The sequence below is a fragment of the Boleophthalmus pectinirostris genome, unplaced genomic scaffold (genome assembly GCF_026225935.1).
Source record: "Boleophthalmus pectinirostris isolate CB_2022bp ecotype Guang Dong unplaced genomic scaffold, ASM2622593v1 HiC_scaffold_14, whole genome shotgun sequence".
Classification (NCBI taxonomy): Eukaryota; Metazoa; Chordata; class Actinopteri; order Gobiiformes; family Gobiidae; genus Boleophthalmus; species Boleophthalmus pectinirostris.
The window spans coordinates 1,224,378-1,240,576 of NW_026571047.1; the positions used below are offsets into that span (position 1 = coordinate 1,224,378).

Genomic DNA, 16,199 nt, shown 5'->3' on the forward strand with positions numbered 1-16,199 from the left:
ATTTGTCATTCAAGCATGCAAGAAAAACACAAGACAGAACAAAATGTGTTCCTCGAGGCCCAGTGATTAAGAGAAATCAAAACCATAATAAATAAGCAATATTTAAAAAAGTACATCACGAGCATTTAGCAGTTCAGTCAGTATCTGTCTGTTGGTCTTTCTGTTTGTCTGTCATGTGCATACAGTATAAACCCATCTATCATCTGTCTGACATTTATCTGTCTGTCTGCGTGGAGTTTGCATGTTCTCCCTGTACCTGCATAGGTTTCCTCCTGGTGCTCTGGTTTCTCCTATCACAAAAAAAAAAAAAAGTACAGTAGGGGTCACCTGTGGGGCCAGGACTCCCCTGAAAAAGAATCCCCCTGAAATCTCAGCAGAACTATCCTGGTTAAATAAAGGTCAATAAAAATTAAATCAATCAGTCTGTCTGTCTGTCCATCTATCTATCGATCTATTGATCTATCAATCCATCTGTCTATCACGGTTCCTATTCTTTTTCACTGACAAAATTTCAAAACTTTTCCATCACTTTTTCATGACTAAAGTGAATTTCCCATGACTTTACAGCACCTACATGTAGAACTGATCAGACTTTTAGGGCTAAATATAAAATGTGAACTCTACTTCTACTCACCTTATGGTTTGGGATTATAGTTTTTGAACATTCTCTTTTAAACAAAAGATGCAGACATTCAGAAATAATCAGAGTAGCCTAATAGCCTAATGTTGTAGTTGCGTGACAGAGATACTCAAATTCCTGTAAAATTACATTTTCAATTTCCATGACTTTTTCAGGATTTCCCTGGCCATGGGAACTAACTCTATCTAACTAACTAACTAATTAACTAACTAACTAACTATCTATCTATCTATCTATTTATCTATCTATCTATCTATTTATTTATCGATCTATTTATCTATCTATCTATCTATCTATCGTTCTATTGTTCTATCTATCTATTTATCTATCTATCTATTTATTTATCGATCTATTTATCTATCTATCTATCTATCTTTCTATCTATCTATCATTCTATCTATCTATCTATCGTTCTATTGTTCTATCTATCGTTCTATCTATCTATCTATCTATCGTTTTATCGTTCTATTGTTCTATCTCTCTATTGTTTTATCTATCTATCGTTCTATCTACCTATCGTTCTTTCTATCTATCTATCTATTGTTCGTTCGTTTTATCATTTTATTGTTCTATCTATCTATCGTTCTATCATTCTATCGTTCTGTCTATCTGTTGTTCTATCATTCTATCTATCGTTCTATCTATCTATCCGTTTTATCATATATGTATCTGCTGACAGAATCCAGTGTCTCTATGGACCCTTCCTTGATCCTGAGACACTCCACACATGTGGATTATGCAGCATTTGAACTGTAAATGCTGTTTAATGTGCATGTTTAATGTTTAATGTTTAATGTTTAATGTAATATACAAGAGTCGACTAAAATAATACTCATAATAATAACCACTCTTTAAAATACATCAGGACATCCACAGTATTCACCAGTACCACTGCAGTAGTTTAGCCTGTGTGTGTGTGTGTGTGTGTGTGTGTGTGAGTGTGTGTGTGTGTCACTCACATGTGAGCCATGGCGTCCTCGAACAGCACCAGGCTCAGAGCAGCGTTCACCTCGTTGTACCCGTCCAGTGCCTCGAGGAGGGTGGCACTCAGACTGGCCCACGACTCCACGGGCATGTACACCGGCTCCCCCAGGCCGCGGGCAAAGTGCCAGTACAGGTTCATGTCCAGAGCAGGCGGGGCATCCTGCACACAACACACACACACCGACATACACACCGTCACACACTAGGTTTACATGTTCTATGGGAACGTCACATTGACTTAAACCTTCATCTGTCTGAACACATCTCTTCTGTTATTGATTTAAAGTATTTTACTTGTGTTTTGGTATTTCATGTAGCATATAACATATTTAGATCAGCATGTTTGTGTTTACCATATATTGTTTTGAAAATGCTACAGTCACTAAGTTTCCTAAGTTTCAGTTTTGTTTTTGACTCTCAGTCTCCCCTTCCTTTGCTCCCCACAAGTCCCTCCTCCTTCATTTATTTATTTATTTATTTATTTGAAAAGGGACAATGCACATTAATCAACATCAAAACAATGTAAATGTGCCCGAGTTTGCTGATAAGAGCTCATTTGCATCGGTAGTCCCTTTGCCAGATGTCAAAAAGGCATCCGAAAAGAAAATACACTTAAAAGTTATACATCAAAAATTACGCAAATGTACAATAAGATTCCAAAAATACAATAAAAGTTTTAGTGTTCACACATTTGGATTTCTAAAAGCCACTTTTTCACATTCTTTTTAAAAGCAGAGAATGAGGGAGATGTTCTGACGGCTTCGGGCACAGAGTTCCACTGACAGGACGATCTGACGAAAGAGAAAACACACTGACCAAATCCAGTTTTTCTAGGAGGAATAATGCAGTCTTCCCTCACTGCTCCTCTCGTCACTCTGCCCTCACTAGATCTGAAATTTACAAAGTCATTCAGCGAAGAGGCAGCCGAGCCATGTTTAATCTTGTACATTAGACAGATATTTTTAAATTTAATAAGATTGTCCCAGGTCATTAATTTGTATTTCTGCAAAATGTGACAATGGTGGTATCTGTAGTGTTTTTTGTCAAGTGTTTTTAGAGCTTGTTTATAGAGTGACATCTCAACACAAACAGTGTGCTCCTGAAACTCAGATTGTGTCCAGGTTTGTGACATTGTTGTGTGCACTTATGTGGTGTAAGCTTTTGGGTTGAGTATTGCACAGAATCTTACAGTTAAGTGTAAAGAGGGTTTGAACAGGGCCCTCAAATGTGCATGGATCTAAAACATCTAAAACCTCTTGTTTTTGATGAGGGAACAAAGTTATACCATGGGAGAAAGCTCCAAAAAATAGATTTTGCATAACACGGTGTCTTTAATGAATACTTATAATCTACAAATGTTAAACCTCATTATTAGGGATTGGCTTTACACCTCAAAGTCCCTTTAGTTTTCAAACTGAGGTGGAATTTGCAGTTTAAGACAACAGCATCAATATGGCAAGTTTGTGGAGCAAATAATAAGGTTCAGAGTTTCAGTCTGCGCTCACCAGTGGCCATGAGCTTTGGGTAATGACTGAAAGGACACACAGATACAGTGTTTCCTCCACGTGGAGAGGAGCTGTTTCAGATGCCTCCTGGAGAAGTGTTCATGACCCGTGGAAGACCCAGGACACACTGGAGTGACTGTGTCTCTGGAACACCTTAGGGTCCTGCCAGAGGAGATGGAGGAAGTGTCTGGGGTGAGGAAAGTTTGGAAGACTGATCAGACTACTGCCTCCATGACCCGGAGCCGGATAAGTGGAAAAAAAATGGAAGGATGGAAGTTTGAATATTTCTTTCACAAACAGTGCATGTGTTGTATCGTCCCTGCCCTTCATCTGAAATTCTGAAACCAAATCCTGCAGACCACACAACACAACAGAACACAACATAAAACAACACAACACAACTCTTCTGTCTATGTGAGTCCTCGCATTGTGCTAAACCCCAGCGCACACCCACAGTCCGGCGCTGTCAGAAGACTTTAGCAGAGGCCAGAGCGCACAGCGCCACCGCTGCACTCTCTGACCTCGTTCATTTGAGCACAGAGGCTGGGCTCGTGCAGGTCTCACAGGGACGCTGCTTTTCTCTCCAGCAGGTCCAATAAAAAAAGAGCTTTTACCAAGAGGAGCCTGTTAAACGCTCCACTGCAGACTTCATTTCCCTGGAATCACGCCTCTGCTGCTCCCAAAGCACCAAAACATCTCACATCACGCTCCGTGACACCAGCTCTAGTCACACTCATACTCTGAGGCTGATGCCATCAACATTCCCTGAGGGTGTGATGCTAACTGTAGGCACTGCTCTGTCTGAAGCTCTGTTACCCATGATAGACTTTAATGATTTTAATGATTTTAACAGTCTGATGCAGATCAATGGGACATAAGCCCATGGTTGTTGTCTCCTTCTCTACAAGATTTTCTTGTTTGTTACACTATAATAACTGGTCTTAAACCCCTTAACGCCGACTGTCACAAATATGCGCCGAACTGTTTGGATCAAGATATAAGCCAAGACAGTGGCTGCATTCCCTCAGTGCAGGTTAGTGCAGCTGCAGGACCTTCATAGAACCTACATTTCTCTTTATTTATTTAATTTTAATTTTTATGTATTTATTTATTTTTGCTATAGTCAAATGAATAATCTCAACTTAATTTACTATCAACATAAAGGCTACAATAAACACAAATCATTTTGTTAAATACACCTATATAAATTCAGGTGTTAAGGAGATACTTTTATGGCAGAGTTGTCAAGAACTTCCATGCTACAAACAGTGATCTTGTGTTTAACCGTTTAACTGTGAAAATCCTTTTGTTGCTGAGTGTTTAAAACAATTTTTACACTCTACTGTCTTTACAGGGCAAAATATGAAACCTAAACGTATGTAACTACAAGGACACTCAAATCAAAGGGACAGGGGCCTGGAGCACCTCCTGTTCCCCATCTGTGCATGTCCCTGAAGCTAGCATTATCCAACAGCTTTTCACTTACTCACACTCATCTTTTTATTATTGAAAATCAAGCTCTTAAACAGGACCATGAACGTATTGATCACAGATTCCTGAAACTGTGTTGCTTAAATCAGTTTTATATATGTCAGAAAAATATCCTCCATGTGTAAATTGGCTCTGTATTTTAGATGGAGTAGATGACAGTTGATGACACAAACAGAGGGATTCTGTTTTAGAACTCACTGCTATTTTCTATATTTTACAGCGTTTTGTTTCCTTCCAAACTGCCACATGACGGATGTGAAACTATGATGGATATTTACCCTGGGTACAATCCACCAAACTGGGGAATAATCTGACAAACGCACTTTAAGTCCCAACACAGTTTTGTTGATGTAAAAGCCTGACATAAACGTAGTGAGTGTACAGAGCCGAGTGGCACAGTGGTCAGCACTGTTCCTCACCTCAACAAGGTCCTGGGTTCAATCACCAGAGGGACAATGTGACAACCAACAGGATTAATTTGTTTCATCCTCTATGACACGTGTGTCAAACATATGGCCCAGGGGCCAGATCCGGCCCTCCAAGACCTTTAATTTGGCCCTCGGCTGATTTTCTACAAAAATATTTTAATGATATTTTCTATTAAAATCTTGTTAATTTTATCACAGCAACGTGTCCAGTGCCTCTGTACGTGGCCCCTCCCACCAGAGCAGCACAAATAAAGACTTGTCTCTTTCCAAACGCTCTTAAAGGACGATCGTTTTGACTGTTGACCGTGACACACTCATCAACAAAATGTCCAACATGAAAAAAGTGGAGCCAGGATTTTACAACAAAAATGGACTTATTCCTATTTGCACAAGTTCATGTTAAAACTTGTGTTGAAACTGCATTTTTCTTAAAGTTTCAGGTTGTTCATAATATTATAATATTTTGTAAAAGAAAGAGTTCAATTAAAAAAGATTTCTATAATAGATTTGTGTTTCTCTGCACAAATATTTGAACTTATTGTTATTTTTGGGGTTTATATGACATGAGTTTTCTGACCCGGCTCCTTTGGGATCAAAGTTGGTTGGATACGGCCCCCGGACCAAAATGAGTTTGACACCCCTGATCTATGAGAATAATCAATTCATTTAGGTCAAAACCTTGAAGCGACAGTAGCTCAGTTTGGGTGTTTCCAGCGCCCACACATGAACGCTTCCGTGGTGTCCAGAGGCAAGACACTTAACCCACCTTGGCCCCAGTGTCTGCGTACTCTGGTGAGTGTGGATTGTTGTGTGGCTTGGTGAGTGAGTCCTTCATGTAAAAGTGCTTGGAGCCTTGTAGGTGGAAAAATGCTGTATAAAAAGGTGACCATTTACCATAAAGCAGATGTCGACTGCAAGATTTTGTCCGTCTGTGATGAAACATTCCTGAAGGAGGTGATCTCGTGTTGTAGCTCAAACCAGGCTGTCGTAGGTGTCACAGTCAGACAGGGGAAAAGACTGAACTTTGTAGCACCAAAGATGAGCTGAGATGTGCAGAGTCTGATAGTTCAGAATCTCGGTCTCTGTGTCTGTTTGTGTCAGTCTCTGTCACCGTGAACACCAGAGCTCCTCAGAGTGACAGCACAAGAAACAACATATGTCCTCTTTTCTCTTTTCATTTCATCAGTCTGCATGTAGCACTCATCTGTGCTGACCAGTGTGATGACCTCACCACCCAGAGTATACAGCCTGATACTCGGTCGGTCAGAGCCGTCACAGTCAGCTTTATCAAATATCACCACTGATCTATGAAAATCATCTGGACGAGTATCGGTTTCATGATATCAATTCAGCTGATGTAAATGAGAATATTTAGACCTAGAACGACTCTTAATATTTAACTTGGTCAGTAGTTATTAGCAGGAAAAATACAACTGCAGAACACAATTGGATCAATAATAAGTGTAATAATTGTAATATATGTTAACTAGGGATGGGCATTTGATAAAATTTTATAAATTGATCGTCGGGAGAATTAACGATCGATTTTCAATTAATCATTCATGTTTTTATATAATAAATGTTATTTTATATAATAAAAATATAAGTATCATTGTTACTAATCTGCAGAAATAAACTCAATTTTACAACCGACTCATCATAACGTCTCTAGAGCCACATCAGCCCGTTTGACATTATAATGTTTTTAATGCAGATTTGTGCAAGTCTCACAGAAACAAAACTTAAAACCACATGGCTAATTTGCATAAACTAAGCAGAGAAAAAAACAACAGCTCTTGTGCGCTGATGTAGTTCAGTTTCTGTCGGACTAAAGGACATGACTGAGTGGAATATGAGTGTTCTCTCTGTGACAGAGGATGTGCTGCTGCTGCTGATGATGGTCAGTCTGTTCTGTGTGTCTTGATGTTTTCAAAGATAAGACGTGTGCAGGTTTAGTGCAGCTCTTTATGTTGTAGTAACCGGACTACAGCATAAACATGCACCATGATGAAACCTGGACACAGATGTGCTGTAAACACACTCACTGAGTGGTACAGTGTCTCCAAAGAGGTGCCAGAGCCCAACTGAGACTGGGAACTGAGGCCGCAGCTCAAGTGTTTGCTCTGTCAGAGCAGCTTCATATCTACACACAGAAACACACATTCGGTTTGTCGATTAGAAATTAATGTAATCGACAAAATTCTTAATGATCAATGATCAATTAGTCAACTAATCATGCCCATCCCTAATGTTAACTGATCTGAAAAGAAGGCATTTTCTATCCCTACACTGGTATCGGTTAATATCGGATATCAGTTTTAGTAGTATTTATATCAGTTTCAGAACTGAAAGAAGCTGGATCGGTGCATGTGTGCTGTCTTATGATTATAAATTGCTCATGTCCTATAGCGTAACATCTGAAAAAACAGCACTGTTCCCATCACATGAGACATTTAATCAAACTCCAATGATGTTTAACTTACTCAAATGACACATGTACATGAACTCTGTGTATGTTTTGCTTTGAATATTTAATTTTATGAAAATATAAGGTAACAGATTCCATTTCAGCACGTCTTTAAGATATGTACGTTGTATTTTTCTTATGGTATTACTATGACAACACAACGCTGGTGCTTAAAGCTCGGGATTTACTCTGGTCTTTTATCTTCAGTGGATCCATTAGAGCAGGTCATAGAACTGTATTTAAGATTTGTGTGAGTCTCTCTGAAGTAATAGCCAGATTTACTCGATGTATTGCTATAACTTTGAGAGAGTGAAGTTAAAGAAGAGGAGTGTTAAACAGAGGAGCAGAGCTGTCATGTCTCTGCTGCAGAACAACTAAGCACAGTCCACTAAGAGTTACTGTCTCTCACATGCACCGCCGACACAGAGCTGCCATCATATAAAACCAACTCCTGCACTTTTCACACCAAACGTCATGTAAGAATAGAAATAGCCAAACTATGCTCTCAGAAATCCAACTTTCTGAATGATTACACTGTGATTAAATGTGACTTAAACTGCAGTATAAAAGGCACTTTATATTTAAGATGACTTTGCGAGATTGGTAGTTTAGATTTTTCTTCATGAGTGATGAAGTGTATTCACTTCAAATATTTTGTTCATTTCACAAAATGGAATTATCATTTGCAAACTGAAAAGAAAGGACTTATCTTGGTTTTCTTTTTTTTTTTTTTTTTATTCAGTCTTTTTTGTATATATTTTTTGGTTCTTAAATTGATATTGTGATCTGTGTTGTCACGATCAATGATGAAATGAGCATCAGGACCATAACAGGGAGAATTCAGGTGAATAAATCAGGTCTAAAATATGCCCACATGCTTGCTACAGTTTCTCTAACATGAAGGACAACAAAAACTATGGGCAGAAGTGAAAGTAAAGCAAAAAAGTAAGAATTATAAAAAGAAAACAAAAAACTTAACTTTGGAGGAACCCAAATATCAGCAGATCAGTTAAAATATATAGATTAACAATGGGGTTTATCAAGTGGTACAGTGCTCCCTTATGTTGTACTGTGCAACATGTCTCCATGGAGCTGTGGAATGCTCCGCAATACGGCATTAAAATTAGGTGTCTTGCATGTATTCAATTCTAGTTCAAAATCAATAAAACAATGCCTACTCCAAGGATTTGACCTTTCACTTGGCCTGGTGCTCACCTGCAGGTCTGCATCAACAAATTTAGTGGAACATTATAGAAAAATCTATCTCCATGGAGACAAAGAAAGTTGCATAATGAATTATTTCATGGCAACAGTAGCTCTAAAGTAACAGAGTTTTTGTCCACTGAAGGTTCAAATCCCACTCTCGACATAAACATTGTTGGTAGAGCGGTCAGATCTCGTGATTCATAGTTCGGTGCAAAGGCAGCTCCCACAGATGAATACTCTGGTTGTGCTCTTGAGCAAGACCTATCTCGCATGAATGAATGTGAGTGAACGGGTGAGTGGTTCTTTGACCATTTTGAGTGCCTTGAAGGTGGAAATATAGCGCTATATAAAAATCGTCCATCCCTAAACCGATCTGTCCACCTTTAACTCCTCCTCCTCCCTCCGCCCCTCCTCCTCGTCCTCCTTCACTCTCTTCAGCAGGCCACCCAGACCGCATACACGTGTCAGGTTCTCTTCACAGTGCCGTGGGTCAGTGCTTGTGTGGGTGAAGAGGCCAGTGGACAGAAAAACCATTAAAATGTTTTCCAATTTGCTGAACAGACTGCGGCCCCTGACACGCGCTACCCCTGTACTCTGCTGATTAATATTCTTCAACAACTGTCTCCAGCACTGGACTTTCTGACACGGAGCTCTCAGCCTATAACCCGCTCCCCCAGGCTCTGCTCCTCACCCTCCTCCTCCCCCTGACTCACCACGTTTACACAACACTGGTCCAGCTCAGTTTAAAGAGCTCATATTACACTACTATTTTCTGATCTGTTCTAATGGAGTTTCCTCATCACAAACAGACCTGGAGTCGTGTTTTGTTTCATTCACATGTTTAACACACAAACCTGCACATTTAGACTCCTCTCTCAAACAGAAAACACTCTGTTCCACTCTGTTGTGATGTCATGTGGTAATGCAGGGAGTGCTCCATCGTGTTTTTAAACTCCATACATCTTCACTAGAGTAATTTGAATAATTTCAGTCTTGAAAGTGTCAATCTCTGCTGAACAGAATGTAACCGGGTCGGGTACCTGTAAACAGTTGCTGAAACGGGCGGGTTTTAATGTTCTGGAATTTTACGGGGGTAGTGATTACTCACGAACGGGTCAGGTTAATCAAATGAACAACAAACGGGAAAATAATCCTTGACTCGCATCCAGGACGTCCGTTGCCCTGGAAACAAGTGCCATTTCCCGTCTTTTCCCGGAAACATGTCAGACCAGGCCGAGAGAGACTTAAGTGTATTTATCACATAAAACCATCAGCGAAGGAGGTCGGCTCGGCGGCTGCAATCCTGGTTTAGTCTTGGTTTAGTCTTGGTTTAGACCTGATTAAATCCTGGTTTAGACTTGGTCCAGTGCTGGTTCAGTCCTGGTGTAGTCCTGGTAATCGACTCTGCGGTTGGCGGTGTGTATATATTTATAATCTGCTAATGACACTGCGTAGGTTTAGTCCTGGTTTAATCCTGGTTTAGTCCTGGTTTAGTCCTGGTTTAGTCTTGGTTTAGTCTTGGTTTAGTCCTGGTTTAGTCCTGGTTAAGTCTTGGTTTAGTCCTGGTTTAGTCTTGGTTTAGTCTTGGTTTAGTCCTGATTTAGTCCTGGTTTAGTCTTGGTTTAGTCCTGATTTAGTCCTGGTTTAGTCTTGGTTTAGTCCTGATTTAGTCCTGGTTTAGTCCTGGTTTAGTCATGATTTAGTCCTGGTTTAATCTTGGTTTAGTCCTGGTTTAGTCTTGGTTTAGTCTTGGTTTAGTCCTGATTTAGTCCTGGTTTAGTCCTGGTTTAATCCTGGTTTAGTCTTGGTTTAGTCCTGATTTAGTCCTGGTTTAGTCTTGGTTTAGTCCTGATTTAGTCCTGGTTTAGTCGTGGTTTAGTCATGATTTAGTCCTGGTTTAATCTTGGTTTAGTCCTGGTTTAGTGTTGGTTTAGTCTTGGTTTAGTCCTGATTTAGTCCTGGTTTAGTCTTGGTTTAGTCCTGATTTAGTCCTGGTTTAGTCCTGGTTTAGTCATGATTTAGTCTTGGTTTAGTCCTGATTTAGTCCTGGTTTAGTCTTGGTTTAGTCCTGATTTAGTCCTGGTTTAGTCCTGGTTTAGTCATGATTTAGTCTTGGTTTAATCTTGGTTTAGTCCTGGTTTAGACCTGGTTTAGTCTTGGTTTAGTCTTGGTTTAGTCCTGATTTAGTCCTGGTTTAGTCTTGGTTTAGTCCTGATTTAGTCCTGGTTTAGTCCTGGTTTAGTCCTGGTTTAGTCATGATTTAGTCTTGGTTTAATCTTGGTTTAGTCCTGGTTTAGTCCTGGTTAAGTCCTGGTTTAGTCCTGGTTTAGTCCTGGTTTAGTCTTGGTTCAGTCCTGGTTTAATCCTGGTTTAATTCTGGTTTAGTCCTGATTTAGTCCTGGTTTAGTCCTGGTTTAGTCATGATTTAGTCCTGGTTTAATCTTGGTTTAGTCCTGGTTTAGTCTTGGTTTAGTCTTGGTTTAGTCCTGATTTAGTCCTGGTTTAGTCCTGGTTTAATCCTGGTTTAGTCTTGGTTTAGTCCTGATTTAGTCCTGGTTTAATCTTGGTTTAGTCCTGGTTTAGTGTTGGTTTAGTCCTGATTTAGTCCTGGTTTAGTCTTGGTTTAGTCCTGATTTAGTCCTGGTTTAGTCCTGGTTTAGTCATGATTTAGTCTTGGTTTAGTCCTGATTTAGTCTTGGTTTAGTCCTGATTTAGTCCTGGTTTAGTCATGATTTAGTCTTGGTTTAATCTTGGTTTAGTCCTGGTTTAGTCCTGGTTTAGTCTTGGTTTAGTCTTGGTTTAGTCCTGATTTAGTCCTGGTTTAGTCCTGGTTTAGTCCTGGTTTAGTCATGATTTAGTCTTGGTTTAATCTTGGTTTAGTCCTGGTTTAGTCCTGGTTAAGTCCTGGTTTAGTCCTGGTTTAGTCCTGGTTTAATCTTGGTTCAGTCCTGGTTTAATCCTGGTTTAATTCTGGTTTAGTCCTGGTTTAGTCCTGGTTTAGTCTTGGTTTAGTCTTGGTTTAGTCCTGGTTTAGTTCTGGTTAGGACTAGAACTAGACAGACTAATAACGCAGGATTACTCAAACACCTTATGATGTCATGTAGTGGTAGTTTTCAAGTTCAGAGAGGCAATTTCAGGGCTGAAAACATCAGAAGTAGAATAAATCTGCAGGGTTTGTGTGTTAAATGTGTGTGAATGAAACAAAACAAAAACTCTGGTATGTTTTTGGTGAGGAAACTACTATAACAGAAATGGTGGTCATGTGGGCCCTTTAAGCAGCCTCGGACTTCTGTGTGGATGTGAACACAACACAGTCTCTGGGGTTGCTCTCACCTCGTAGAACTTCCGTGCAGAGTCGGCCTGGAGCTTGTCAAAGGTCTGGAGGTCCGCCTGCTCCACCAGCTTGTCTCTGTAGACGCGGCTGGACTCGTGGAGGTATATCTTGAGCAGGTCTGCGGGGGTCTTCAGACAGTCAGGAGTACAGAACAACATGCCCTGTAAACACAGAGTGAGACAGGGCTCAGGGGCTGGTCTCAGGACTAAAGTGTACGGATGTGAACCCTAACCCTCACCTCTCATTCACTACACAGACCTGTACTCTTTAGAGGAATCTACAGTGCACTTATTCACAGAGAGATTGGGACACACAGGTCACTGCAGTCGGGTCATGTGAATGTGGTGTCCGGATGAAAAAGAGTCTAAAGGCTAAACTCTGATAAAACTTGATTTGTGTCATAAATAAAGATCCGACTGGACTGACACAAGTGTTTATGGACTAATAATAACCAGACAAGTCGTTGTCACACTGGATCTCACGTAAACAGACTGGATTATTCAGCTTTTTGTCTGACATGTGGACATTTTTATCGGTTTGTGTTAAGGTAAGTGGATAACTCTTACACCTTTACACTGTAACAGTTTATTTAAGAGAGTTTTATTCAGGATCAGGTTGTACAGAGTGCCATAAACCACAGCTTCTGTCTGCAGTTAAACACCTGTCTCTGTCCACTGCTGTTTCTCCAACTACTACAATACACTGTGGTCTATATTGACCAGTCTATTGACCACAGATACACACACTCATTTACTTCACTACATTTTCATCTGCGGGTTATTTGGACACTACTGAAAATATGTGACTCCTAAATAATACCTTATGTACAGAATAGAACACAGCTTAATAAAAACAGAAAATAGCATTTAAAGTGCATATGACAAGCTACATTTCAAATCTCACCAAAACATACTTAAAGAAGGTATATTACACTTATACATGGTATTAGTTGCTCATTTAAAATATCAAAAACATATTAACATGTTTAATAAATTTCAGTTTTGTTGTCCATGTTAAACCACTCATGACATTACAATCGCTGTGCATCCTGCTAATGAAACTAGTGCCAATCATATCAGGTTTGTGAAGTTGTAATGTATTGTTTCATGGACTGTTCATGGAGAAGGTGATTGGCTAAAACACAGAATGTAAATGTCATTAGGCAGTCCCACAGATTGTCCTGACTTTTAATTGGTTTAGCTCTGACAAGCAGGTGAATATTCACAGTTTTCAACAAAACTGAGGAAACATACAGCACATAAGAGGATTCAATGGATGTATATCATTATTTATAATTTACTCACACTGCTTATTGTAAGTGCAGGTTCTTCTTTTAGACTTGTATAAGTGCTGTCATGTGGAGAGCATATGTTTGTAATGTTCAGATATCTTTACATTTGGTAAATGCTCTTTGGACACAGTCTGCCTCATAAAGGGGACAGCTGTTTGCCCGGCGCTGTTGTTCTGTTGTGAGTCTGTTTCGATGCTTTTGATCACTGTGGATGAGAATCACTGGTACTGGGTACATTTGGTGATTTGCAGAAGAAATGAGGCAGAACAGAGCTAATTTTTACTTTGTTTTACTGCAAAGGGCGTGTATTTGAGGATTTTTTTTTTGTTGGTAATTTAATAGTGACGTTATTAGGTAATTTGTTACTTTCATCTTCCCCACTGAACTGCCACCTTACTATACCAGCTATATCGCCTGGGGCATTATGCCCGTGGTAGGGTCTCCCATGGCAAACAGGTCCTTTGTGAAGGGTTAAACCAAGAGCAGTTCATGAACCCCTAGGACATGAAAAAGGATTGTGAAGTCACAGGGTATGGTGCAGCCGGGGCCCCACCCTGGAGCCAAGCCTGGGGTTGAGGCTTGAAAACGACTGCCTGTTGGCGAGGCCTTTCCCCACAGGGAGACAGGTCTCTCATTGTGGTGTCAGCCAACAAAGCCAATGATCGACTTTGTTGTTGTGACACTGGACCTCTGGCCGCATGTCTTGCACACTCAGGTGAAGAGAGGGGCAGAGCTGTCAACCAATGTTGGAGTTGGATCTGCTGGTAGAGAAGAAAGCTGGAAAAGACCTGGCAGACCCAAGCAAATCAGCAGAACCTTCAACTCACACCTCTGGGAGACCTTCTCCTAGATCCCAGAGGAGATTGGGTATATAGAATCCGAGTGACCATGTTCTCCACCTCCATTGCCAATGTGTCAATGTTGCTGTGGTCGCAAGGTTTCCTGTGCTGTGGCAGCAATCCCCAAACCTGGCGGTGGACAGTGGAAGTAAAAAGGGCCATCAGGCTGAAGAAGGAGTCCTGTTGAGCCTTGTTGGCTTGTGGGATTCCTGAGGGAGCTGACAGTTACTGACAGGTACTTCACCAACACTGTTTACAGTGCAAGCAGGAAAGAGAGACTAGGGACTCAGAGACGGACTCGTCCATCACCCTGGCTGAAGTCACTGAGGTGGTTGGCAATCTCCTTGGTGGCAAGGCTCCGGTGGTGGCCGGGGACAGCGCCTCTGGACTGGCAGACCGGGGCAGTGTTCCCTGTGTTTAAAAAGGGGGAATGAAGGGTGTGATCCAACTACAGGGGAATCACAGAGGGTACCAGAGAGGAGATGGTCCAACCTCGGATCAGTGTGGTTTTCGTCCCGGTGGTGGAGCAGCTCTACACTCTCCATCTGGTGCTCGAGGGTTCATGGGAGTCCACATGTGTTTTGTGGATCTGGAGAAGGCATTTGACCATGCCCCTCGTGATGTCCTGTGGAGGGTGCTCCAGGAGTATACGGTCCAGGTTCCTTTGCTAAGGGCTGTCCAGTAACAAATAACTGTAATAATTACTCTTTTTGGAGGATATTGCCCAATACTGTATATATGCAACAGGATGTTATTTGGGCTGCAGTCGACTAAACAAATTCTTGATAGTTGGCTAAAAAGGGACATGGCAAAAGCTCAAAATGATCACTGATCTTTATGAATCTGAACCAAACTGCATTCACAACACTGCGCCTTCACCAGAGCTGGATTGCCTTTGTGAATCATGAGTTTAATCTGCCTTTTTCTATGAATTCATTTAACTCACTCACTCACTCACTTCCTATAAATCCCTATAATCAAACTAAATGAGTAAATCCATACATATTTTGGTTAACTAAGACACCATCAACCAACTAATAAACCATAAAAAAATTATTATGAAATGCAGAATCAATACTACAAATACATATCTAGTTTTGTTTTAGTATCAATTAGCTTTCCATATTGCTTCTTTTGAGAACCATCGTCTAAAATATACAGAGCAGTGTCTATTTGCACACATTCCTATTAGCATGTTAGTGGGCTGATTCGTCCTTGAGTCCTGTTCCCAGCCTGCTCCCTCCTCACTGTGAGACTCCTCAAAGTCTCTGTTTACTCTCAGGATTGCGGCGTCTCCAAAGTGACCTTGTGTTACCCCAGGGGAGAGTCAGCCATTAACTCTTGTACCACTGTTTTACTGATGCCAAATGGAAAACAAACTGCTAATCCAGATGCCAGGACGAGCAGCGGAGGAGGGATTTGCCCTGACTAATTCTTAATTGGTTTAGTCAAGAGGAAAAATAATGAAGCACTCACAAGTTTGAGGCCACACAGCGGAAGTGACAACAGTGAGACAGTTTACTGAAAATGGAAAGAAAAAAACTAATCAGTTTGGATAATTGCGAAGGAGTAAAAAGACGTTTAAAGAAGCTCTGTTTTATTTCTACGGGGTGTTAACTGCAAACACACAACATACTAGGACCATCATGCTACCTTGTTTGTATTGTTTGTCCCCCTCCCTTTGCTTCCTGCATTAAAGGGACAGTTTGGAATGTGGATATAGGGGCTCATTTCCTAGTAAACCAGAGTGTTGGAGACGTGTGGAGACACTTGTAAAAAATATTCCATCCAGTCCTTGTATTTGTAGAGGTCGCTGGTGCTAGACTAATGCATGTCAATGGTCATAGTTCTCCTGTCACTAAAAACAGTCTTACCCACTCCACAAAACACCCAAAACAAATCTATTATTACACCAGACTGTCCATGTGAATGTCTGTGTTGATAGTAGTGATGGTCAAATGAGTCGGAGCTCTGGAGCACGTCTTTTTCTTTCTGAAACAAATCGCTCTGAAGC

The 16,199-nt window shown here is 40.7% G+C and overlaps 1 protein-coding gene across 2 annotated transcripts in view; it reads right to left on the reverse strand.

Annotated features, from left to right (window-relative positions):
• Positions 1-16,199, reverse strand: part of LOC110154053 (dynein axonemal heavy chain 9) — a 567,616-nt gene that overhangs the window by 355,487 nt on the left and 195,930 nt on the right. For both annotated transcript variants that reach the window (XM_020917987.2, XM_055150409.1), the window contains exons 48-49: positions 12,055-12,216; positions 1,600-1,784 (exon numbers count right to left, since the gene is read on the reverse strand). In XM_020917987.2, the coding sequence (XP_020773646.2) occupies positions 1,600-1,784; positions 12,055-12,216 (347 nt within the window). The remainder of the gene's footprint in view (positions 1-1,599; positions 1,785-12,054; positions 12,217-16,199) is intronic.